This window comes from Chinchilla lanigera, unplaced genomic scaffold (genome assembly GCF_000276665.1).
Source record: "Chinchilla lanigera isolate Chin_1 unplaced genomic scaffold, ChiLan1.0 scaffold00051, whole genome shotgun sequence".
Taxonomy (NCBI): Eukaryota; Metazoa; Chordata; class Mammalia; order Rodentia; family Chinchillidae; genus Chinchilla; species Chinchilla lanigera.
Window position 1 is genome coordinate 6,218,677 of NW_004955452.1, and position 25,993 is coordinate 6,244,669.

The window sequence follows — 25,993 nt, forward strand, 5'->3', positions numbered from 1 at the left end:
AGCCCACCGCGGCCGGGACCCACTCTGCACGCACAGGCTGCGGGGCGCCCCGTTCCGCCCGCGCCTCCCTCGGCCCCTGCCGCCGCGGGCTCTCCGGAGGAGCGCCCTCCCGAGGCTGAGCCCTGCGCCGTGCGGCAGGGGCTGGAGGAGCGCGCGTGCGACTGTGAGCGAGAGTGAAAGCGCGTCTGCTGGGTGTGACCATGGTTCCTCTCAATAAAGTTCCGCTGTGACACTCCTGTCTTTCCAGTTACTGGCCTCGGGCTGGGAGTGGGACTGGAGTAGGATTTAGAGAGCGTGACTTAGGACCTCGGAGTTAGGCCCGTGCTCCTCTGGGGCTGGGCTGGTGGCCCGCAGACGAGACCTCGGGACACGCTGCAGCGAGGGCCCGGAGGACCCCAGACTTAAAGCGGGGAGGAATCTCATCCAGCCTTCAGACCTGCGCCGTGGGGTGGGGGCAAAGGGAAAAGCGATGGCGGGGAACGGGCGCAAGGTGGGTGGGAAGGGCCGCGGGGAACCCGGCTGACCTAGCTTACAGCCTTGGCTTGTAGCACGGAGCAACGTGCCGGGAACCGCGGCAGCAGTCGCCGCCGCGGCGCTCCGTCTCACCTTCACCGCCGTGAGTTGGAGGCGGGGCCTGGGGCCACTACTGCCCAATCACAGCAGGGCGTTGCCCGGGGTTCCGCCCCCGCGGCCCGCTTGGCCAATGGGAGAGCGAGTAGCGGCGCGCACGCAGCGAGTATCCCCGCCGCCACCTCCGCCGGGAAGAAGCCGCGGCTGGCTGGCGGGATAAGCGGTGTCTCTGCTCTTCGCTGACCTCCGGGGGGCGGCGCTCTCCCGGTTTCACTCCAGCAAGTTGTTGCCCGCCCGGCCCGAGAGTTCGGCCCCCTCGGCCCTCGCCCTTTGAGTCATCCGCTCGTTCCGCGGTGCCCGGGCCACGCCGGGGGTGGGGTGAGGGTCGGCTAGGCAGACGCCACCGCCGCACTCCGGAGGCCGCCGTGGACGCGGGGCCGGCGGGCTCGGAGAAGCCTTTATACCTGGGCCTCAGCTTCTTCTCTATGGGAAGAGTCTTGAACTCAGGGTTCTCCGACCAGTGAGAGCGAAGACTTAGGGTGCGAAAGCGCCTGGGAGCGAGGCCGCGCCCCGCTCGCCTTCGGGGCCCCGCGGTGACGCCCGGCGCGGCGGGGCTGTGAGGCGCTGCCTGCCCGAGAGCTGCTGTGCGATCTGAGCAAAGGAGCGCCCGGGGTGTGGCCGAGGTCCGCGCCCAGCGCGCGTTAGCGGTCACCCAGGCCCAGCATCGGGAAGGCTAGGATTTCTCCAGCGTTTCTGTGCCCAAAGCAGAATAATCGGCCATGCCCAGCACCGAGGAGCAGCCTCATAGCAGAGATGGGCTCAGTCCAGCCCCGTTGGGGCCGACTTTGGCCACATCCGCGGGACTCACAGCTGAAGGGCTCGCGCCAGAGCTCCTAGTGCTACGGGGGAGGCTGCAGGGACCCTCTGATGGCTGCCAGGACCCTGTTCTCCCCTCATTTCCTGTCTCTGGGTCAGGGCAGGTGACTCCCGACAGCTCCGGACGAGACCTGGTTTCTCTCACCAGACAGGTCTGGTGACTTTCTCTTAATGGGGTAGGTCCTGGGAGAATAACTTCCTTCTTTTCTCTCAGCGTCTGACTTTTTTTGCCTCTTGGCTCCAGACCATTCAAGGTTGTCCTGTATGGGAAGAAATGAGCTTCCCTAGGTGGTGTGTTGGTGTTGAGGGATTTCAAAAGCAGACGCTGTGAGCTGAAGATCAAATTAGACATCTGTTAGGGCTCGGTTTGACTGGTTTAGGCACCAGCTTCTGATTATAATGGTCCCAGACTTTTTTTTGTGTGTGTGGAATTTAAAAAAAATGAAAAATAAAAACTCAAGTGTGGTAGTACACACCATCTGTAATCCCAGCATTTGGGAGAGGCTGAAGCAGGAGGATCGCTGTGAATTTGAGACCAGCCTGGACTACATAATGGGATCCTGTCTCAAAAGAAAAAGAAAACAGCCGGGGATGTAGCTCAGTGGCACAAGCACCTGTCTGACAAGCACAAGGTCCTGAGTTTACAGAAAAAAAAAAAAAAAAAAAAAAAAAAAAAAAAAGCAAAAACAAAACCCTCAGTAAATATTTAATACCATCTTTTCCTGGTCTAGAGATGACATTTCAAAATTTCAGTTCCACGGCCCGGGGGTACAGAGTTTCCTTTGGGATGGTGAAATGTTCTAAATAGTGTGGACAGTCGCACAATTTGGTTAGTATGAGCTGAACTGCACACTGTAGAAGTATGTCAATTGTACCTCAATTTTCAAAACTCTGTCTTGGGGCTGGGAGTGTAGCTTAGTGCGTAGAGCTCTTGCGTAGCACATACAAATCACTGTGTTTGACCCTAGTGTTTGCACACGCACACATGCACGAATGCACACCTGTCCCAGAGGCAAAGTACATAAGAATGTCAAGTTTCACAGGAAATTCTATGGTGGTCATTCATCCCTTCCACTTGATCATATTCTTTTAATCTCTTCCAAATTTCAAAGCGGGGTGATGAGCTACTCTTCCTTTAACACATACACGGAACCTCGGACATGCTCCGCCAACATCTTACATTTATGTAAGGTGCATTTATTCATTTATGATTTCCTATCTACCTGATTCTACCTCTGGGTTTGGAGCCATGTGTTGGGTTTATTTCTCTCAGTTCTCTACAAATGGTAACCTTGTCTTATTCTGCCCTCTTTCTTTCTATAGAGATTCTAGCAAGGTTTGTACTACAAGGTGCTCAGATCTTAGGTTTAAAGCCATCCTTCCAAATGTCTGGCCACCAGGTTAGAGCCACATTCTTTTTTATGGAAACGGAGAAATGGCTGGCCCTGGGGATGAGGAAGGGCTACCCAGACAGACATCACGTTCACAGAGATAGAGGGGACCCCAGCCCTGTCCTTTCTACGCTGTCAGATTATCCGCAGGAACAGGCCTAGGGCTTGTGAAGATCTTTTCCTCCCAATAATGTGAGTGATAGCCGGGCAAGGTGGTGCGTACCTGTAATGCCAGCACTCTGGGAGGCTGAGGCAGAACGATGGAAAATTCAATCCCAGCCTGGAAAATTTAGCGAGACTCTCAAAATCAAAAACAGAAAAGGGCTGTGCTTAGGGATATACGTGCGCTTAGGGATATATTTGCGCTAAGTGCAAAGGTCCTGGGTCCAATCCCATGTGTGTGTGCTGGGCGGGGAGACTGATGTAGGGAAAACGTGCAGCCTAAAATTCTTGACAAGAGGGATTCTACTTTCTATTCTCTTAGGTACAGTTGCTGCAGAGGGCAAGGCCAAACTGGCCCTGTAGCTGCACAGGTGCAGGTGTCAGACAGCAAGACAGCCTTCTGCATCAGCCAGCTCCTCAGGAAGCCAAGGCATGGGGTCAAGCTGGCCCCCGTGGCTCCTTCCAGAAAAGCAAGGTGCTCCTTCGCGCTGCCACCACACACATGTCCAGCGTCCCAATCTCCATGCCTTTCCAGGAGAACCTGATTTCAGATGCTCGCCCCAAGACGGCTCTTCTCAGCAACAGCGCCCCCCTCCCCTAGATTGAAGTGGAGCACTTGACCAATATCTGCCAGTTTCATACCTTCATTCTCACAGCAATACAGATTACTGTTTGTTTTGCATATCAGAAGGCTGAGGCGCAGGCTGCAAAATAACCTCAAAACCAAGGTTGTACAATTGTCTATGTGCCAGCTGGGGCGGTGGCACACGCCTGTAATCCCAGCACTCGGGAGGCTGAGGCAGGAGGATTGCCACAGGTTTGAGGCCAGCCTGGGCTACACAGTGAGTTCAAGGGCAGCCTGGACTGTGTAGCAACACTCTATAGGAGAGGAGAGGGAGAGGGAGGGGAGAGGGAGGGAATGAAACAAGAGAAAACGAAAGGGAGAAAGAGAAAGAAAAAAAAAACCGTAAGTTTGAGAAGATCCGCAGTGTTCTGTGCTTCCCTGCTCCTGTTTGGACTTCCTAAGACTGGAAAAATCCTTCCAATGCTCCTCAGTCTAACTCTAGCCAAGGGCCGGGGAGGAAGGTGCGCTCTTAAATGTGAAGTGGGCAGACTTGTGGCTTACTCACCAGATTTAAGTTTCTCTAACTGGGTTCTGTTCTTTGTTCCTTTAAATTCCTCACTCTGTCCGCAAAGCCTCCCCGCCCCCATTCCTGCTCTGTGTGGGGCGGGGAGCGCGGGTTCTGCAGGGTGGCCCCCAGCCCCCCCCCCGAGTGCCCCCCCAGCCGAGTCCGAGCCAGGAATGCCTGTGAGGGCAGCAGACAGGTATGCCAACCTGGGGCATCGGAGGCTGACTCACGTCTCATCTCTGCCCAATCTTCTCTGTACAGCTCTGGGAAATGGAGCTCTTTGTCTAGAGATAAGAGGGAACTCCGAGCCTCCCCAGAGGAGGGCTCCGCACCCCTGTGAGCAGGTTCAGCCGGGAAATCCATGAGCAGGTACTTGGTGAGGGGAAGGATGTAAGAAAGGAGAGAGGAAAACCCTATGCATTTTCTCCTCCAGACTAAAGCTAACCTGAAGTCTCCTTATCTGAATAGAGAGGACAGACTTTTAGCTCAACAGGTGTAATTTACAAATCGGAGGGGATCTTACAGCCCGTCTCCCTTCTTGGCTCTTTCTATGACTCCACACATTACTGTGGAGGTTCCAGGATTCAAACACTGGAAGAACTTAGAGATGATGATCCAGGGCAAAGGGAAGCACTTGGGGACATTTCTTTTTCTTTTTTTGAGACAAGGTCTCACTATGTCCAGGCTGGCTCAAATTTGAGATCCTCCTGCCTCAGCCTCTGAGTCCTGGGATTACAGGCATGCGCCACCACGCCCCACTCCTGTTTTGTTTTGAGACAAGATCTCGCTGTGGTGTCCTGCCTCAGCTTCCTGAGTAGCTGTGCAGCTGGGACTAGAGGTGTGTGCCACTGTACTTGGCTCCATTTGGGATGGTTTTTCAAGCGGCCTCTCATCTCCCAACACATCTGCTTTGTGGCTTTGGAATAAGAAAGAAAAATATTATAATCTTGCTATGTATCCTCAGCCAGAGCTGTTTACCAGTGCTCATCTTTGCCACCTCAGTTGAGCCCCACGTCCTAGGTCCATCCATCCAGGCCCTCAACAGTGCGCCTGGACACCTGGGCCCCGGAGCTGCCTGGTGTGAGCTCCCTGGCCGCGAGTGCAGGAGCCAGCGGATTGGGAGCAGCAGGCTGATGCCACAGCAGTGTGCGCTGGTCTGGGCTTCTCTCTTCTGAGCAGGACAGAAAGAGGGGCTGGGCAGCCGGGTAAGCACAGAGGGGCTTGCAGCCAGGGGGAGAAGGGGAGGGGGAGAGGCGGGCAGCACGGATGTTAGTGTGGGTGTGGAGTGCAGCTGCTCCCCTCTGTCAGGGCTCCTGGGAAAGGTCCAAAAGACCCCTCAAATCTACCTTCCCTTTCTCCTTCCCACAGACCCTGAAGGGGTCGGACTTCCTGTGCTTAGCCAGCTGTGGGTGAGCATTTTGCTAGTTCAGGTAGACTGACCTGCTTCACCTCTAGGGTTTTAGAACCTCACCCTCCCTCCTAAGCCTCTCTTTTTTTCTTTTGGTACCAGGAATCAAACTCAGCACCTTGTGCTTGCCAGGCAGGCACTTGTCACTGAGCTATATCCCCAGCCCCTCTGAAGCCTCTCTATCCGGCTGTGAATCGTTGTGACGACCTGCGGGTTCTTTGATTCCATCTTGTCTTCCCAGGGCTGGCATCTCATCAGGAAACAGAGTCTAATGTCAGTTAGCAGGGGTGACCAGGAAGGATGACACCATCAGGGAGATGGAAAGGGACACTTCTGGAAAGCCCTTCAGTAATATGAATCGAGAACCTGGACAACAGCAGCCATTTTATTTCTAGGACTTTATCATGAGTTAAAAATCAGAGACTCAAAACAAACAGACAGACAAAGCTGGGCATGGTGGTGCATGCCTATTATCCCAGCACTCAGCAGGCTGAGGCAGGACGATTGCCATGAGTTCGAAGCCAGCCTGGGCTACATAGTGAGTTCAAGGTCACCTAAACTGCATAGCGAGACCCTGTCACAAAACAAAACAAAACAAAACAAAACAAAAAACAAAACAAAACAAGATTTTAAAAAAATCAGAGACTCGGACAAGATTTGGGTACAAAGATAATAACCTTCAGGCTAACTGTGGGAATCTGGACAGATAAGGGTCTAGCCATACCACTAAATATTATTATTAAGGTTTTTATAGCCAGGCCTGATGGCACATGCTTGTAATCCCAGCTACCTGGAAGGCTGAAGCAGGAGGATCATGAGTTGGATCCCAGCCTGGGCTACTTAGCAAGATCTTGTCTTGAACAAGAGGGGTGGGGTGGGTAGAGATGTAGTTTGTGCGAAGTCTTAGGTTCGATCCCCAGTATTGAAAAAAATTTAAAAAGGTCTTTAATATTAACTGTTATTTCTGTTATTGGATTGTGGATGACTTAGCCTTCTCTTCATTTTCCATGTTTTTACTTTTCTATTTTAACCAAAAAAAAAAAACCAGTCTAAGGTTGGTTGCCCTACGGGAGCGGGTCTTTCCCCCGCACACTTGGCACTGTAGGAGCCTCTGGGGAAGGCGGGGAAACCACGAGTCCCCCTTGACGCATTGCGGTCCCTCCCTCCCTCTTCCTGCGCAGAGGGGGCAGAAAAATCTTTTTACTGTCAGAAACTACATTTATTGCCAGATACAGCTGGGCACGCCTGTAGTCCCCGCACTCAGGGGGCTAACGCAGGAGGACCGCTGTGAATTCAAGGCCGCCTGAGCTACACAGTGAGGCCCTGTCTCAAAACAAACAAACCCACTACAATTATTGGGAAGAAAACACCCTTGCTGTTGCAAAAACGCCTGGAAATGAAGTTCTGATTTATTTCCACCCATTTCCAATAAATGCTGAGGCTGCTTGGCCAGGAGACTATAAAGCTAGAAATGGCTCTGGCCCCGCTGGCTCTTTGGTGAGTGCGGCCCCCTCAGGAGCATCACCCCTCTGACCACAGCTCTGCAACAGCTTGCAAAGTGCGACGCCACCCGCAGGCCCCGGATGAGGGATCTGTCAGCAGCCTGGGCGTCAGGCTTCCTGGGTTCTAGGTCTCAGGGGTGACTCACAGCCAGCCCCAGACTGTGCCTCCTGCCTCAGTTTCCCCGGCTTGCTCTGTGAGTACTCCCCACCTACTGGGCAGAGTATTAATAGGGGTGAGATTCTTTGAACTCCTCAGATGAAAGAGGCCAGGGAGGCAGCACCCGGTTATTATCCCCTCTGTGGACAAGCGTGGGAGCAGAGGCCGCCTGCTTCAGACCGATCCAGCCACAGCAGCCTCCTCACAGCCACTTCTGCCTTCAGCTATGGCTCCCAAAAGGGGACACAAGAATCAGTCAGCCCCAGTCTCATGCCATCTCAGAATGGATTTGCCTATGAATTCTCCAACTGCCCAACCCACCGGTGACCTATCTTCCCTTTGACTTATGATTCAGTAGTCATAAATCACCTCTGGGTACCTAAATTCTTTCTCCTACAAAACATGTGGAGGAAACCCAGCACTTGCGAGGCTGAGGCAGGAGGATCGCCATGAGTTCAAGGCCAGCCTGGGCTATACAGTGAGTTTAAGGACAGCCTGAACCTCACAGCAAGACCCTGTCTCAAAAAAATCTGTGGGGAGGAGTGTAATTACCCCTTCTTTCTTTATACCTCCACTTCCTCCCTCCCTGCCTTCTTAAGCAAACCCTCTATCATGGAGCTACACCCCCAGCCCAAAGACTGTAACTTCTCACCAGTAAGTCCAGCAAACGAGCGACACACACAGTTCAGCCAGCGAAGGGGGCCTGGGAGGCAGACACTGAAGTCCAGCCCCTCATCTTTGTTTCCTCCCTGTGAGATGGGACAGGTTTATCAGGAGTCCCCCCCACCTGTAGCTCAACAGGTTGCCGTGGGAACCCCATGAGGATGCTGTGCGGAGGCACTCTGTGAGACACCAGCCTACTGCGTGTGGTGGCGCACACCTGTAACTCCAGCTGCTCAGGAAGCTGAGGCAGGAGGAGTGCAAGTCCGAGGGCAGCTTGGGCAACTTGACAAGACCCTGTCTTGATAAAATGAAAAGGGCTGGATATAGCTCAGTGGTAGACAGCTTGCCTAGCTGGTGCAAGGCCCTGGGTTCAACGACCAGTGCGTGAAAAAGGGGAAAAAAGGCAACCCAAACACCCAGCATGTGTGTTAACAGCCTACAAACAAGACTCCTGGCAGGAACAATCTCACCTAGGCCATCAGTCCCTTTGGGTACCAGCTGCAAAAGTAAGTCTGGGGTGCCCTCTACTGGTTGAAAGTATGAACTGCACTCCCCACCAGCTACAAGAACAGCAAAAGCAAACAGCAGAATTTCCCAGCTTTCCCACCTTTTTTCATGTCTTTATAACAACTCTCCTATCGTATACTCAATATTTTCCTCTAGACAACTCATTTCGCATAAATTACTTCATTTTTGAAGTCAGCTTTTAGTCTTTTCAACCTTGCTAGAAATAGGATAAAATGAAATAAATAAAAACAGAACATTACTGAGTATGGTCTAGCCAGGAAGCATTACCTCTGAAGACTCCCTGGAGGCTTCCTGTTAGAAGTGAATATTAACAAAACATCACAGGAGTCTGGGACGGGCCCTGTGCTCTGGAGAAACGCTGACCGGGACGGAGAGAACTCTCCAGAGGGACAGTGATGTCCTCTTCTGCCCCAAGCCCTGGGCCTGGAGGACTGAAGGAAAGTTTGGAAGGCACAGAAAGTAGAAAGGAAACCCCCGTATTACAGCACACCGCAGCACAAGCCATGGGGAGACAGCTCCCAGCCTTCGGACGGCACTTCCCGGCGGCGGAGCCCAGCGCTGAAGGACACCACGGAGCGCCGGTGTGGTGGGTGCTTGCCCTTCGTCCGGCTTTCTGTCCGGAGTCCTCTGCAGAGCTGAGTGTGCCCCTGCGAGCCTCCTCGCACTGCTGGAGGCCTTGGCCGTGGGTCTGTGGCCTGCTGGCTGTCGGCTGCTCGCCAGGAGCCTCCACGCTCCCTGGTGCTGGTGACGCGTCCTGCTCGCTGGGCGCGGTGTGCTGCTAAAGCTGCATGGCTTCCTGCTCCACCGACTGCTCGGAGGGTGCCAGGTACTTCTCCTGGAGGCCTAGGGTGCTGAGGGCAGGCGCATCAAGGCTAACAGCGCAACAGAGGACTGGCCCAGGCAGGTCTGGCCTCACCTTTCCTTCTGACTGTAGCATCAGGGCTCACTGCGTTTGAGAGGCCTCCAAAGGCCCCAGCCGCAAACGCTCCTGTATTTTCCTCTCCCCCACATTCCTAAGGATCAAAGCACCGGAAGTGCTAACTCGCCGGCTGCAGGCCATGGCACATGTTCTGGAGCCAGCCAGCCAGAGGGGATTTGAATCCTAACTTTACCACTTCCTCTTTGTCCTCTAAAACATCAGAGCCATTAGGAGGATCAAACGAGACAGTGACCATGAAGGGCCTACTCCTTTTCCTACCGCAGGGAAGAAATTCGGAAGGCTCAAAGAAAATGCCAAATTTCTGCTTGGGCCACAAGGTGCCTCCTGTCTCTTGGAACAAGAAAATGGAGACAGAGGACACAGGTCACACTAGCAAAGGGACAGTGACAACACACTGACTGCGGTCACGCCTCATCCCTTCATCAGGGGCCACACGCTCTACGGCCACTACTTCTAACTCATTTGTTCTCGTGGGCTTTGTTTCCCACATGTGCAAGGGCCCGAAAAGAGCGGTAAATGCAGACTGAAATCACTCTCCTCTACACTCATACCCGCTGGTCCCCAAATCCCAGGTGGATGCTGAATCTCTGAGATGATCAGCCTGGAGGGCCGGGGCTTCCCTGCCCAACCTTGCACACGACCTGCACAAGCTCAGCGATGCTGCTACTGGTCACTAACCCAGCGCCAAAGGTCCAGATGCCTCTTCAGACCGCTCTGGATTGTCACAGTCCCCAGGACAGAGGAGGTCTGCCGCTTCTCGGCCTCCAGCTGACTCACACGGTCCTCTTCCTCCCCTTCTCACCTCAGGCACTAGCAGAACCCCTCATTCTCCTGCCTACGGCAGAAACCAGGGGTCTGAGTACTGTTCCACCTCCATCTAAGCCATAACCACGCAGGCCCACACCTGTGATCCCAGCACTCTGGGAGGCTCGGGCAGGAGGCTCACAAGCTCCAGTCTGGCCTGGGCAACTCAGCAACTTAGTGAGCCTCTGTTTCAAAGAATAAAAAGGAGCCAGGCGTGGCGGCACACACCTGTGATCCCAACACTCAGCAGGGCTGGGGTCTGAGGATGTAGCCAAGTGGTAAAGCACTTGCTCAGCATGTGCAAAGCCCTGGGTTCAATCCTCAGCACCACGAGAAAAACAAGGACAACCCTCCTCACATGCATGGGCACACACGTGCACACACACACACCTGCATCTGACTGAGCCACGTCCTTTCCAACAGCCCTGGCTGAACACGCTCTCCTGACCACCCAGGGGCTGAAGCCACGCCCCTTAGGACACTCAAGCCCCTCACTGCTCAACCCTGCCTGCCTCCCTGCACCCAGCATCTCCCTGTCCTCTCTCCACAGACAACACCATCAGACCGAGGCCCCTGCCCTTCTCCCTGATGACAAAGGTCTTTGCTTGGCCCCCTGTGTGTGCTGCTCTCCTGTCAGGATCCTCCCTCGCCCTGAGCACAGCCAACCCTGCAGCCTTCTACGGAATCAGTGTTTGCACCGGTGTGGGACCAGCGTGCCCAACGGATTGGTATGACACCAGTCACCCACAGGGTAGTGACCGCACCTCCTGGGGCCATTCTCAATCCCCAGGCCTCACCCACCCGGCTGTGGTCGGCAAGCGAGTGCAGTTAGGGAGCAAGGATACGAGGAGAAATGGAAGTCGGCTCCCACCGCGGCTGACATCATGGCCTCCAGGCTCCGCTGCTCCTGGACCCCGAAGCAGTAGCCGTTGGCTTTATCCACAGCCTGCAGGACTCGCTGGACGCTGTCTTTGTCCTGAACAGGGACGAGAAACATTCTGTGAGGGAAACGGAACCTCCTCACCATCTCCAAACACACCTGCCTGGTCTCATCGCGTGATGCCCGTGTGCGTGGAGTTTTCCTAGCCTCATGCAGCTCTAAATGTCCCCGGCGACCTGGCTTAGTCCCGTCTTTCCTGACTACCACCACTCAGGTTGGAGCAGGGAGCTCTTTGGCACACGCCTGGCGCCTAGGTTTATTCCTACTGTGTATGCGGTCCTACAACTTACGAGAGAAAAGTGTGGCATCAGAAAGGCAAGACGCAAGTTAGCTCAAGCTCAGGTCCGCCCACTGCAGAAAGGAACCTAACATGCACCGTGTCTCCTAGGTTACCTTTGCAGGGGGCAAAGCGAGAGGCTTCACAAAGCCAAGACCATCACTCGGCCGGATAAGCCTAACGTATCTGTCCCTGGTCCTGGTCAAGGCCCTTGTGGATGACTTTCTTGATGCCTCCATTTTCACACGGAGAGGACCCAATGACACAGAACAGACGGGAAAAAGTTTGGTCCATTCTCCTCACTGGAATCCTGCTCACAACCGCCCTGGCAGGAAAACAAAGAGGCCTGACGACAGTCATACCCAGGACTAAGACCAGTTAGGCCCTCCAAGCTTTCTGTGCTCTTGGCTGGCGAGTCCCAGGCATATCAGAGTCTGGGGCCAAGGGAAGAGGTCCCTCGTACCCCATACCTGTATGTTCAGAGGGATAAAGGAGACCAGGCTGTAGTCTTCAATGAGCTGTACTAGTTTCTCATTGAGCTGGCGGTAGTGGCGAAAGAAAGGGTCGGAAGCCAGGTGGTCAAGCAGATAGGACAGGTCCAGGACCTCTGTGTAGTAGTCCAGGTTGAAGGCTAAGGAGAGAAAGGAGGCTTTAGGAACAGCTGGTGTCAGACTAAAGACCTGAGGACTTTAGGGACCAGGGTGTAGTTCACTGGTAGAGCATGTGCTTAGCATGCACAAGGCCCTGGGTTCAATCCCAGCACAGCAAACAGACAGATAGACAAAAACAAAACAAACAAAAAAACCCACAATAACACCTGAGAACTAGAACTGTATTTTCTTTTTTTCCTTTACCTTTCTTCATTCAAATATTTGTTGCTGCAGGAACATGGAATTACTAAGAAGAAAATACTTGGGCTTTACTGCTGGCTGGGCCATTTACGAGCTATACAGACGGGTCTCCACCTCATGGGTCTGTTGTGAGGATTAAATGACAGTCTCCAGTGTCTGACACAGAGAAGTGTTTGGGCCGGGGATATAGCTCAGGGGCACAGCGCCTGCCTGAAAAGTGCAAAGTCGTGAGTTTGATTCCCAGTACAAAAAAAAAAAAAATCAGAGAAGTGTTTGAGCAATAATAGTAAATAACAATGTCAGACAGGCTTGAGAACCGTGCTCAGCCCTGCCTCAGGAAGCTCACAGTCGGCTGTGCCCCCAGGGCCCCACGCACTGTAAGAATCTGTAGGTGCTGGTCAAGTTGAATTGTGTTCTAGCAGCAGGGCCTCTTGGGTAAATGACCCTCTCTTTTTGGGTCAGTTCCTTGTTACTGTAAAGTAAGGAGACCAGAACAGGTGTTCTGAGGTATGTGATTCGGTTCTGTGAATAATTTCCCACTAAAAGAAAGGAGGCTCTGTACTCTGTCCTAAGGTGAGTGGAGGAACTCTGGGCTGAGCCGGTTCCTCTAAAGTATCGATGTCCCTCCATGTCCTGACTGCTGGTCAGCCTCACTGGACAAAGCCAACGTCATGTTACCATATCAGCAACGCCCCTCCCTGCTCGTGTGCTGCCAACTAGCCATCATTTTCTATGTTCCTTCATAGCTGGACGCTATTTGGGGAGTGGATGCCTCCAGCACAGCAGAACACCAATTCTGCAGGGAAAAAACGTCGACCACTGGGGATCAGATAATTCCTCTGCTTCGTACCAGCCTGCTTCTCCCTCAATTTTCCCCACCTTATCTGACTCTAGCATCTCTGCCGTGTGAGAATATGGCCATCACGGCAATTGTGTACAAGCCAGGAGCAGGCTGTCACCACACCACAGATCTGCCAGTGCCCTGATCTTGGACCTCCCAGCCCAGCTGATAATATTTTGTTATAGCAACCCAAAGACAAAGGCTTGGCCGGGGATAGAGCTCAGCAGCACAAGCGCCTGCCTGGCAAGCACAAGGTCCTGAGTTCGATTCCTAGTACCAAGAAAAAAAAAAAAAAGACAAAGCCTTGGTGAGCATAGTGGCGCACACCTGCAATCCCAGCACTCGGGAAGATCCTGAGTTTAAGGCCAGCCTGGGCTGCATAGTGAGACCAAAGCCTTTATGCCTACTAGACCCTCTGCCTAGGACAGTCTGCGTTCGGCTGACTGAACTGAACTCACCACTATTCTGATGCCAGTTCATTTGCCACTGCCTCAGATCACGGAGGCATCGCTAAGCCACTCACTGTCCTATCATCTTGTTTTACTACCTGCATTTTGGGGGGAGGGTACCAGAAATCAGACTTAGGACCTCGTGTTTGCCAGGCAGGCACTGCGCCACTGAGCTATATCCCCAGCCCCTTTGTTTTTATTTCCTTTATAACACATGTCACCATCTGTTGCTCTTATCTCCAAAACCTGTAACAGTATTTAGCACAGAATCACACAAAGTAAGAGGACAGGACTGAGGACTGCTGTACCTAGTATCACAAGGCCACGAACCGTCCCAAAGGCAGCTTTCTTCAACTGAGATCTGTGCTTCGCTCTAGCCCAGTAGCTGTCCCCCTCCTTGCCTGCTGGAAACGGGAGCGCTTACCTAGCTTCCCATAGTGCTCAATGAGGTCCATCTTGGAAAGGAGGTTGACGTGGGGCAGCTCCACATGCAGCATGGTGGCCAGGGAGGTGCACAGTACTGAAATGAACTTGCCTGGGTCTGTACAGTAGTGAGAATCCACAAGGTGAACCGCGGTCAGCTAGGAGGAGAAGAGAGGGTGAGAGTAACCCGAGGAGGCAGGGGACATCAAGCTCCTCTATCTTTTTCTCATCAGTCAGGGGGCCTGAGGACACACAGTGACTGTAAGCCTTCCAGAATGCTGTCTTTCTGCTTCTGTTTTGTTCTAACTGCCATCATTATGTTCTGCTCCCAGAAGACATGGGCATTTTAGAGAGAGAGACTCTTTTTATTTGTACGTTTTCAATCCACTCATCATGGGGAGTTGGCACATACAGCCATTTTTTCCTTAAAGATGCCTTGCGCTGGGCCTCCCAGTGGGCAACCGGTGCAAGTCCACTGCATCTGCCTCGGCATTTTCACTCTTGTGCCTGCCAATTAACAACGATCGCCCGCCACTGTCCCTATATCCTCTTCCGTTTTTCTGAAAGTCCCAAACTGAGTACTAACATATCCGTCTTACAGACTAGAAAACCAAGGTTCAAAATGATGATTTATCTACCTAGACCACACAGCGAGTCAGCGGCAGAGCCAAAATTCGAACTCATAACTGTCTTACTCTAAAGCAACTCCTACCTCGCTGTGACATGGGGGCGTGGCATCTGTCCTCCTCCCTGTCTCATTTGCTCCATCAACAAAATGGGCCTGCCCGACGCGAGACGCACCCTGAGATCCCACTGAGCCATCTGCGAGAAGATGCTACGAAGGGCACCGTGGTGTGTGCAGAGCTCCACCTGGCCGGGGCAATCGAAGAGGAAGTAGTGGCCACGGAGGGGGTCGAGCTTGGCACGCAGCCAGTCCAGGTTGGCTTCCAGGTATTCCATGCAGTACAGCAGGCCGCCGTTGGGCCCCAGCCGCAGCGCGTCCATCACGTCGCCCAGCCCCACCAGCTCACTCACGTCCACTGCGCATTCGTACGGCAGCCCCTCGTTGGCCGGGTCCAGGTTCACCACCGCCACGCGCCGGCCCAGCGCGCGCAGGAACTCACTCATGCCCAGGCAGTACGTGGTCTTTCCTGAGCCGGGGGGACCGATCACCGCCTGCCCGAAGGCTGTGGCCGGAGCGGCCGCCGCCATGGGCAGAATGCGGGCCGGTGCGGAGCGGAACCGCCAAATGGGAAAACAGGGCAGGCAACCACGCTGGGAGACAAGACCGAGGGCGGGAAACCCCCGACTCGCACCTAGATGGGGCTGATGGCGGTGCCCGGGCCCGCCTAGGGAGGATCAGCGGTAACACGCGCCAGGTTAGAGCGAATAGCCCGGTAACTACCGGACCTGTTCCCGACTTCCGGACGGCGTCGGAAACGACGGGCCACGGAGAGGAAGTCCCGCCTCCGGAAGAACGTAAATTGACGGGGCGTGGCCACGCAGCCGCCCTTCTGCAGAGGTTAGGTCTCCCGTGGATCCTCTGTTGCGATTCCTCTGACCCGAGTTACAAGAGACGCAGAGTCCAGCCATAAATGTTTTTTTTTTTTTTTGGTTTTTCTCCGGTACCGGGAACCGAACTCACGACCTTATAGCCATAAATGTTTTTATTCTGTCATTGCGCTGCAGACCTCGGGTCACCTCCGGACCCAGTGAGGGTGAAAGCGGTGGAGCCCCCCCCCCACCACGATCTTCTCTTACCAGCGCCACAAATATCTCTTCTTCCGATGCTTCCCCCGCTCCGGCTTCCCCAGCGACCTCCTCCGGACGCCGAGGAAGCCTCCTGATCCCAGGCAGTGCAGCTTTTCGAGTACAGGGCAAGCCCAAACCGGGACTACGGAGCGGCCAGCAAGCCCTTCCATCCAAGGAAAGGGGCCTTTTGTAAAAATGAGGTAGAGAACCGATAGGCAGCTCAGAACTACGCCATCGGACTGCCGCGCCCAGTCACTTCTGCTTCAGCGAGGGGCAAGGCCTGGCCTCCGCCCGCGTCCCGCCGCTGTGTGCGCTCCTGGCCGGGGCAACCCCGGCCTCACTCAGGTTCTGAGGGGTGAGCTGAGGACCAACTGGAGCCCCTCACAAAGGTCCTGTCTGTCCGAAACTTCATGCTGGTGGGCGGCTGGCGACGGAGGAGTGACTCCCCCTGATCCTGGGGTAGGGGTTCGTCGTAGATGGTGGAGATGAGCCCCAAGCCAGTTCCGCGGGGCCTCTTCTGTGGCCCAAATGGCTGCAGCTTCTCTCCATGGTACCTGGATTAAAAAAAGTCTCATGAATAATGCGACTCTCTGAAACCCCAGTGAAGGAGCTGGGAGAGGGCCGGGCGAGGTGTCGCAGGCCTAGAATCCCAGCACTCAGGAGGCTGAGGCAGGAGCATCGTTGTGAGTTGGAGACCAGCCTGGGCTACAAAGTGAGCTCAAGGCCAGCCTGAACTGCATAGCGAGACCCCGTCTCAAAAAGACAAAACAAAAACAAAAAAAAAAGAGTTGGGAAAGGATAGGGAAGTAGCTACTGACATCTGGTTTGTCTCCAAGAGTGCTGGGTTTTTGTTTTCTGGTAGTGCTGGGGATTGAACCCAGGTCCTTATGGATGCCAGGAAAGCCCTGTAGCACTGAACCATACTCCCAGCCCCAACGTGGAAAGCTTCAAGGCTGAGGCAGGAGGATCACCACGAGTTCAGGGCTGGTCTGGGATACACAGTGAGTTCAAGGCCAGCCTGGACTACATAGTGAGCCCTGCATCAAAGGAAAAAAAAAAGGATAGAAAGCTTTAAAATTCTGATCTATCCACTGCTGGTGTCAGCAACCAGGGACCTTAGATACAACTTTCATTCTATCAGTACAGACTCCCTAACAACTGTCAAGTCCAAACCAGACTGGGAGCAATGCCTGGGGGCTCAATACCCTGTTACTGAATCAGGTTTCTAGGGTCCCCTTAAGGATTAGTCTAAGACAAATAGCAAAGTGTCAGATCCACTTTTTCCTTCTACCTCTGTTTTGAAGCTCATTCTCTGGGAGTACCTGGCACCCACCCCAAAGCCAGTGGAACAGGGAAACGGGGACACAGCTGAAAGGCTGGTGTAGGCTCCTGGGAAGTCCCTCAGCCACACTCACCCCAATCCACGCTTGCATCTGGGGTGCTGGCCATCACTGTCCAGGGCCTCAGGCAACCCTGAGCACCTGCTGCCCAGGCCCTGGCCCTCAGCCCAGCCCTGCCGCTCCATCACCTTCCGGCCAATGCCCTGTAGAGGGAAAGGACAGCTCAATAACCGGGACTCCCTCTAGGGGTGGCGGGGGAGAAGAGAGGCATCAGTGGGCTGGGCATAGGCTCACTCACCTTAGTGTAGCGCTCAAAGGTGCCCACCTGGCGTTCAATCACGGAGCCGTCTTCCTGGCCATCACGGAGCCTCTGTTCCAGACGCATTTGGACCGAGTCTCGGGCATCTTTGTCTCCACCATCTGGGGAACCAAGGCCCAGTTTGTGGAAGTCTTTCTCAGCATAAGGGAGGGAGTCAGGTTTCTAGGGTCCCCTCATTGGTTCATTTTCTCAGCATCCTGTTACATTTTCTCTCTCACCAGGCTAGGAGTTTACCAAGAGTAGGAGCCATGGCTCTCTCCATCTTACAGATGAAATTATAGTGCAGAAAAGTCAAAGACCCCACAGTGACAGAGATGAAATTAGAGCACACGTCTCTCCCCAGCCCCAGGTCATGTTTTTGGCTCCAGAACTAACCTTTGGTTGGATCTCAAGCTCCTAACCATCCCACTCCACCAGGGCCTGCCCATCAGACCCAAGCCCCTTGGAGACCTTCCTCAAGTGTCCTTCCTCTTCACAAAGAGGGAAAAAGCCTCTGTCCAAGCCAGCAATCAACATACTCAACTACAGATGGGGAGTATTAGGCCCTATCTATAGGCTGTGCATCTGTGGATTCAACCAACCGAGGACTGCAAGTACCCAGGAAAACTGCATCTGTACTGAATGTGCATAGACTTCACTTCCTCATCATTATTCCCCAGACAATACAATAGTTGGGACTGGTGGTGCACGCCTATAATCCCCGCACTGGGGAGGCTAAGGCAGGGGGATCATTAAGTTCTAGGCTAGCCTGAGACCCTGTCTCAAACAAACAAAACACATACAGTATAACAATTATTCACCTCTTACATTGTAAGTAATCTAAAAATGATTAGTTTTAAGAGATGATTTAAAGTATATGGGAGGACTGTGCAGGTTGTAAGCGAGTACTATGCCATTTTATGGATGGCACATGAGCACCTGTGGATTTTGGTATCTGTGGATCCTGGAACTAATGCTATGGGGATGACGAGGGCTGATTGTACAGTGGGATGCCTCATGCCTGACAGAGTCGCTTCAGGGCCCAGACACCAGTTTCACACCTCCGAGTACTACCACCCCTTGCCAGTTACCTCTGTCGTAGTACACACTCATGTCCACGTCCCAGTCATCAGCTGTCTGCTCATCAAAGTCTGCAGGGATATAAAAGCATCCAGGGGAGTGAGTTAAGGGCTCTTAGTTCTGTTGACAGCAAAAGCTAGAGTTACACGCATTCCAGAACCTGGGGTTTTTGTGTATATTTTCAAGTTTTCTGGGAAGGGTATTCAGAATTGCAGTTGAGGGAGGCATTCTCTGTCCATTCGACTGATCCCTCCAGAAAAGCGCCCCCCCCCGCCCCATACTGGGGATGGACGACTGGTCTCATACACAATAAAGGTGAACTATTCCCCATCTCTTTTTTGGGGCTCACTCAAGGAATCTACCAGGTGGAACAGAGCCCCAAGAAAACGCAACAGGCATCACCTCTGCCCTTGCTTGGGTGCACTGCCTGCCCGTTATAATTTGGATCTTAAACATCCCCCCAAAGCTCATGTGTTAAAGGCACAGTCCCCAGTTGAAGGGTTACTGGGTGATGACAGAAACTTTAAGAGGTGGGAACTAGTGAGTGGCTTTAGGTTATCCAGGTATGTCCTTGAAGGGGACTGTGGGACTGTGGTCTTCTTCTCCTCTTCTCTTTGTGTCCTGGCTAGGAAGTGAGTGAGCTTCCTGCTCCACGCACTCCCCCGCTGAAGTGCTGCCTCACCACAGACCCAAAAGCAATGGGGCCAACTGATCATGAGAAGTAACTTCCTCTCCTTAAAAGCCAATTTATCTTATGCATTTGTTAGAGTGGCAGCAAGCTGACCCACAGCCTCACCTCCTTCTTCCTCCTGCCAGAACTGGGCATCCGTGTAGAACACCAGGCCAGAGCCGCCCTTCTCCCACTTAAGCTCGATCTCCTCCTCGAAGAGCCGCTCGGTGGTCCGCTCCTGCCCTGTCACATCTTCATGCAATGCCTCATGCCGCTCCCACTCCTCACCACGGTCATCATCCTGGGAGAAGGAAGGAGAGGTGACCCACCTGTCTACTTCCTGACCTCATGTCTGGAAGGAGGGACTTAGGGGAAGGAGGCCAGTAAGACTGGGCCTCAACTCCATTCCTTCAGGTTTCTCTGGAAACAGCAGAGATTTGGTCCTTGAAGGCCTGAGCTACCCAGCTCTCCATGCCCCTGACATTTCTCCGCAAAGTTTGTTCCTTCCCACAAGTCCAACTTACTCTTAGCTCTGGCCTTCTGGCTATGTGGTTTCCCTTGCCTGAAATATGTGCGCTCCTCTCCCATATCCTTCTCCTCTCCCTTTGGTTAAATCTTTCTTGTCCTGCAGCCTCCATGAAGTCCTGGGCCCACAGCTCTCTCACCAGTCTGAATTCTCAGTGCTAACGACTACGCACTGCTTAAGCCTTTATACGTCACAAAGAAAGCAGGGCTAAGAATTAAAATTAACACACCGCTGCATGTGGGCCCTTCCTAAAACTCAGCTTCGTTAATCATCCCAATGACCCTGTAAAATAAGTATCACTGTTCCCATTCTCCAGATGACAGAACCTAGATTTGTAGTAGTCCAGGGCCATACCATCCTGAACCTGCTGGATCTCATCAGAGGAGTAAACTGATCTGCCTACGATAGTACAGCAAGAAAGTGGCAGAGCAACATGCAGACCAGTCCAACACACCATGCATCTTCTCCAGATACCATTCTCTCCCTGCAGAGAAACTTTAGGCTCTTTGAGGGCAGGAAACAGGTCTCAGAATGTCTCTAGAATCCTATGCTAGCCCCTGGCTTACAAGTGCTTGACTGGACTTATGGAATGCTAGGGTTACTTCTGGCTTAAAACCCAGGCACCCCATCCTGGCTAAACTCCAGGAGGCTACAGGAATCGCTACTGTAGAAAAAATGCTACAGAGAAGCCAGGACAAGGCCACAATAAAGATACGGTAACATGCTGGGTGTAGTGGCGCCCAGCATGATACCAGTGTCCCACCACGGACAGGGTAGCACACTGTACTCACATCACCTGAGTGGGACTCCTCCTCTTCCTTCTCCCCTTCCTCCTCGGGCTCTTCATGGTCAGGCGGATCTACCAGGCAGGTTCCCTGGGGTATTTCCTCGCCCTCCGCTGTGTACACATACTCCTCCTGCTCCACAGTCTCTGAGTCCTCGTACTGGAAGGGCACATTGCCGTAGCGCCGAGAGGAACCTGTCTTAGGGAACTGCAGCTGCAGCTGGGTGATGATTCGAGGGGGAAGACGGCAGGCTCGGATCAGGTCCAAAAAGACCCGCAGGGGAGTCCCCACATTCCCATTGGGCATCAGTACTGGTGGGTTCAGCTCTGGCAGCCGCTGTAGGTCGGCCAGGGTGAAGGCTTCATTCTCAGACTTCCAACTCTGCAGCTCCTTCCGTGTCTTAAAGGGAAAGGAGTCCAAACCTTGGGAAGGAGGGAAAGGAATGGATTTTGTTTGGTTACTGGGGACTGAACCCGGGGCTTCACACTGAGCTACATCTCCAGACGCCAAACACCTCTGCTTTAAGTTTTTGAGACAGGGTCTCACTACGTCACTAAGTTGCCCAAGCTGGGCTTGAACTTGCGATCTTCTTGCCTTAGCCTTCTAGAGTGGTGGAATAACAGGTGTGCGCCATCTTGCTCAGCTGAAAAATGCATTCTGACACCCAAAGCCTCCAGCAACACTGAGCCAGAAATACATCAAGGTATAAGTCCATTTCCCTAATGCTGTTCCCTTTCTAACTCTTCCTTCTTTCCTGGCAGAACCGCCTAGGAATTTCATGCCACTTCTCATCACTTCCGCTGAGCCTCAGTTTTCTTCCAAACCTGGTTCCTGCTGACCTTTCTCTTTTTGGAAGGAGAGCAGTGCTGGGGATTGAACCTAGAGCTCCCCACACGTTAAGCACATGCTGTGCCACTGAGCCATGCTGACTCTCAACTGCCAACTCCCACCTACTGTAAGCTCTTACACCATGTGTCCAGTCATACCGCACATTTAACATACCCTGAAGGCTTCATGGATTTCTGTTTGCTTTGGTTTTTTGTTACAAGGTCTCCCTATGTAGCCTAGGCTAGCCTGAAACTCACTGAAGTCCTCCTGCCTCAGCCTCCTGAGTGCTACGATTACAGGTGTGCTCCACCATGCCCAGAATTTCTTAGATTTCTTATTTCTGCCTTTGCAAAGATTTTGTTTCAAAATTTAAAAATAAAAAGGTTTGGAGATGTCATTCAGTGTCATTCAAACCCTAACAACACACACACACACACAGATAAGGAAATGAAAGGCTAGAACAGCACCTCATCAAAACATAGACCATGCCCAGCAGTTATTAACAGTTAGAATGACATCTCTCTGACAATTACCCTTTTTCCTAATCTGTCTTTCTCAGAGGATTCTGGGCACACACTGTGTCCAAGTGTCTTCTACATACCAGCTAGCATCACACTAGGTCTAGCAATGTAAGTATTTGTTGAATGAAAAACTGAAGGGCTCTGTATTTCCTGTTTGAATAATCTATATTTCCCTTTTCCCCATCAAAATGATTTCCCAAGAAAATAGGTGTCCAAAGAAAAAAGATTGTCTGGGCGGGGAACACAGAGAAAGTGCAAGAGAGAAAGACATTCAGAGATTTGTAAAAGTTGTCAGAATCAAAATGGAGTCACTTATGCCAAACCTTAACAAAACAGAGAAGGGAGGGTCCTTGTGCATATCTGACTGATAAAAAAAAAACAAAACACAAAACACTATCAAAAAAGATTCTGGGCCAGGCATGGTGGCATACAGCTGTAATCCCAGCACTGGGAAGGCTGAGGCAGGACGATTGTTGCAAGTTCAAGACCAGCCGGGGCTACAGAATGAGCTCAAGGCCAGCCTGCAGATGGAGACCCTGTCTCAAAAAAAAAAAAAAAAGATACACGTCTGTAATCCCAGCACTTGGGAGGCTGAGGCAAGAGCATTGCTGTGAGTTCAAGGCCAGCCTGAACTACACAGTGAGACACTGTCTCAAAATTTTTTTAAAATTTTCTTCATTTTGCTTTTTAAAAACTCATACCTTAAAAAAAACAAAAAACAAAAAACAAAAAACCCATACCTTCCCTAACCTCCCTGGATACACTTAGTGACCCTATGGTTCACGAATATCCCAGACTACACTTCCAATCGTGAATATATTCTGTGGAGAGCTGCTCTCTCCGCTGTTCACTTTAGGTTGAGAATTAGAAAATCTGATTTCCTTTTTTCCTTCCGTGTCAGTAAAAAAATGAACCTCTCACTCTCAGAAGGGAAATGGAAGATTATCCAAACGGGCCCCTCTCTCCCTTTTTAACCCGTGAGTTAAACCAGCGTGCAACGTTAGCCTGAAGCTCTGCCCAAAAATGATCCAAACTCCTAAAGAGCCGTAACCGGAAGCCCGATTTATCTTCCCCGCGCCTCAGCAAAGGTACGCAGACCCAGCCCATTTTCTTTTTCACTCGTACCTGTTGTCTCAGTGGGTAGCCTAAGTCTGCGGATGAGACAGCGACCCGGGAGCCAAGTGCCCTGAGAATCCAGCCACCGGCGGCCGGCGTACATGCGAAGAAACTTCTGGGCTTGAGCCAACCCCCGAACAGAGACGACGCAACAGCGGGTGTGGGTCTGGACCCGAACGGAGTCCCGCGTGGAAACAGCGCGGGGATCGGTGGCCGCAGTCTGGGCGAAAACTTGATTCTCAGCGCCAGAGTCGGTACCGGCCTGAGGAACCCGCTCCGGCCGATGCCGGTAGTGGAAACAGAGGAAACCCCCGCTGCGCTGTTCCCGGAACTGGCTAAAATAGTTCCTTAGCTGAGCCGATCGCAACTCTGAGGGGATACCGCTCACGACCAGATAAACCGCAGCCTCCTCTTCTGCCTCGCTGGGCGCCGCCATCTTGGTGTATCACATGATCTACTGGAACCAACTCTCGCGAGAACACTCTAAGCCTGCCTTCGGGAATCGGTTTAGAGAGGTTGAAAGGCAGGATTTAATAACAAATCCGGGCGTGGTGGCGCACGCCTGTAGTCCCAGCCCATGGGAGGCTGAGGCAGGAGGATCGTTGTGAGTTCGAGACCAGCCTGGGCTACAAAGTGAGCTCAAGGCCAGCTGAACTGCATACTGAGACCCTGTCTCAAAAAAAGCAAAAAATTAAATAAATAAATAAAGTGAAAATCCTAAAATATTAAAAAAAGAAAGACCTTATCTCAAAATAAAAATTTTTACAAAAGGATTTACTAACTCATCAGACTCATCCAGATGTGCAACCTGTCGCCAGGAAAGACCTGGAGAAGTTGTCCAGATCTTTCCCACAGAGAGCCCCCAGCAATGATGGAAAAATTCACCTGAAAAATGTGGATTTAAGGCTCTTTCAGAAGGTTCAAATGAGGCTCAAATACCATAAGAGGCCTGCAGAAATCATTTTTAAGATACTTAGTTGTGGGTCTCCCAAGTTTTAGTCTTGCTGGGCGTGATGGCATATGCTTGTAATCCCAGCACTCGAGAGGCTGAGGCAGGAGGATTGCCACAAATTCGAGGCTATTTTGGGCTACATAATGAGTTCAAGGCTTGTCTGAACTACATGGTGAGACCCTGTCTTAAAAAACTGAAAACAAAAAAACAAAACAATCTAGGTCTTCCTCAGTTCAGAACCATTTTACTATCCATTTATTCTTCCAAGATATTGATGAGTTCCCACAAACCTGTAAGAAAAGGATAAACCAACCCAATAGAAAAATGGGCCTGAATGGGGGGGGTGTGCACCCCTGCAATCCCAGTACTTGGGAGGCTGAGGCAGAAGGATCACTGTGAGTTCGAGTCCAGCCTGGGCTACAAAGTGAGTTCAAGGCCAACCTGAACTGCATAGCAAAACTCTGTCTCAAACAACAACAACAAAAAAAGAAAAATGAGCCTGCTGGCCATGGTGCCCCACCAGCACTCTGGAATGCTGAGGCAGAAGGATTTAAAACAAGGCAAAACAAGGGAGGGAAGCCGGGAGGGAGGGAAGAAAGGCTGGGCTCAATCCCTGTACTGGTGTGTGTGTGCAGGTACTTTATAGGAGAGCAAACACTGTGTTCCACAGTGAGATGAGATAATCTCAGTAATAAAGGCAAAGCAATTACCTTACATCTACTTTACATCCACCAAATTGGCAAAACTTTAAAATCCTCTAGTATCAGTGACCATGTAATCCACTGGAATCCACTGGACTGTAATCTACTGGAAGTGTAAATTGACAACAACCACTTTGGAAAACAATCTGGTGTCTGGTAAAAGTGAGTCCATGTATCTTTTGACCCAACAATTCTTTTTTAAGTTTTTTTTTCTTTGTCTTTTTGAGACAGGGTCTCGCTATGCAGTTCAGGCTGGCCTTGAGCTCACTTTGTAGCCCAGGCTGGTCTCGAATTCACAGTGATCCTCCTGCCTCTGCCTCCCGAGTGCTGGGATTACAGGCGTGTGCCACCACACCCGGCTCTGACCCAGCAATTCTATTTGTAGCAGATATCTTAAAGGAATTCTTGTACATGTTTACCAGAAGCTGTAAGGACAGTGTGGAACTTGACCTGAGCCCTGTGATTCTGGAAAACAAGGAGGATTAAAAAACCTCCTCCTGCTTTGTGTTCTGGAACACCATTTACTGCAAAGAAACATGCTTCTTTGTATGGCTTAGATAAGGCTCATGCATGTCCCCCCTTCTTTATCTATGACAATGATAAATATGACAAAGTTTCCACATTCCAATTCTTTGCTTCATAAAATGAACTTCTTGTCCCCACTCATCAATCAAAACAAATGCCTGTTCACTAAACTTTGGTTTAGCTTCTGTCCTTTGCCTGGGTCCCTGAACTTTGGCCCATCCTCAGCTTGAACTAGCACACAACTGCTCCTCAGCAGCCCCTCCTAAGAACAGGCGGGCTTCAGGGTAAAACAGTCTCTAACCAACTGACCCATCACGCCTCTCGGCCATTCTGCTTCCTCACAGCCAGTTCTTTCTAACCTTGCTCCCTCTGAAAGAACTGCACCCTCCAACCTGCCTTTTAAAAAAAATGTGGTCCTGGGGGATGCTATCCCTTTTTATATATTTGCATCTCCTTTTTATTTTGAGACAGCGTCTTGCTGAATTGCCCAGGCTGGTCTCGAACTTGCAGTCCTGCCTTAATCTCCTGAATAGCTAGGTGTGTGCCACCACACCCAACTTCTTAATACCTTTTTTTTTTTTTTTCCGTTGGGAGACAGGGACTCACTGTGTAGTTCAGGCTGGTCTTGAACTCATTGTGTAGTGCAGGCTGGCCTTAAAATCTTGGAATGCTCCTGCCTCAGCCTCTCAGTGCTGAAATCACAGGCTTGCCCACCATGTCCAGCTGTCACAGGGCTGGGTAACTTAACACTCTTTTGTAGAATAAGTTTGCAGGTTGGCTGTCTCCCATCGTGAAAAAAGAATTCTCAGGATACATCAGTAAGAGGCATGGAAGGATTTATCAGGGAGAGATTTAGGACGCACTCAAGAGTGAAGTGCTGGCACTTACAAATGAGATGCATTATTTCCTGAAACAGAACATTTATGCTTCTCTTGAAGGGGTGGACACCCTAGGAGAACATGGCCACCCCTAGAAGGGGACCAGGCC

General features: G+C 52.0%; 2 protein-coding genes across 3 annotated transcripts; both read right to left on the minus strand.

The window, feature by feature from the left end:
• Positions 1–8,449: 8,449 nt before the first annotated feature.
• On the minus strand, positions 8,450–15,467 carry Gpn2 (GPN-loop GTPase 2). 2 transcript variants are annotated; one of them, XM_005394884.2, is made up of 5 exons: positions 14,714–15,467; positions 13,914–14,070; positions 11,819–11,979; positions 10,977–11,107; positions 8,450–9,238 (listed from the first exon to the last, which is right to left on the minus strand). In XM_005394884.2, exons 1-5 carry the CDS (start codon positions 15,122–15,124, stop codon positions 9,166–9,168), a joined length of 933 nt encoding a protein of 310 aa, XP_005394941.1. In that variant the 5' UTR covers positions 15,125–15,467; the 3' UTR covers positions 8,450–9,165. The 2 variants fall into 2 exon arrangements, 1 of the variants encoding a protein (XP_005394941.1); XR_001236067.1 differs by lacking the exon at positions 8,450–9,238 and adding an exon at positions 11,465–11,673 and having other exon boundaries at positions 11,023–11,107.
• A 97-nt stretch (positions 15,468–15,564) lies between these two features.
• Gpatch3 (G patch domain containing 3) lies at positions 15,565–23,273 on the minus strand. Its single transcript, XM_005394885.2, has 7 exons — positions 22,838–23,273; positions 20,370–20,785; positions 19,179–19,353; positions 18,394–18,453; positions 17,303–17,424; positions 17,080–17,207; positions 15,565–16,218 (listed from the first exon to the last, which is right to left on the minus strand). Exons 1-7 carry the CDS (start codon positions 23,262–23,264, stop codon positions 16,002–16,004), a joined length of 1,545 nt encoding a protein of 514 aa, XP_005394942.1. The 5' UTR covers positions 23,265–23,273; the 3' UTR covers positions 15,565–16,001.
• Positions 23,274–25,993: the final 2,720 nt, after the last annotated feature.

Excerpts from the sequence above, each read along its gene's own strand:
- Gpatch3 (XM_005394885.2), bottom strand. The coding sequence starts at position 23,264 with ATGGCGGCGCCCAGCGAGGCAGAAGAGGAGGCTGCGGTTTATCTGGTC. Across the intron at positions 19,354-20,369 it reads AGGAGTCCCACTCAGGTGAT|GATGATGACCGTGGTGAGGA; the intron begins GTGAGTACAGTG and ends TCCTTCTCCCAG. Across the intron at positions 17,208-17,302 it reads CCTTTGAGCGCTACACTAAG|GGCATTGGCCGGAAGGTGAT; the intron begins GTGAGTGAGCCT and ends TTCCCTCTACAG.
- Gpn2 (XM_005394884.2), bottom strand. The coding sequence starts at position 15,124 with ATGGCGGCGGCCGCTCCGGCCACAGCCTTCGGGCAGGCGGTGATCGGT. Across the intron at positions 14,071-14,713 it reads TGGCTCAGTGGGATCTCAGG|CTGACCGCGGTTCACCTTGT; the intron begins GTGCGTCTCGCG and ends TTCTCCTCCTAG. Across the intron at positions 11,108-11,818 it reads TTATCCCTCTGAACATACAG|GACAAAGACAGCGTCCAGCG; the intron begins GTATGGGGTACG and ends GTCCCTGTTCAG.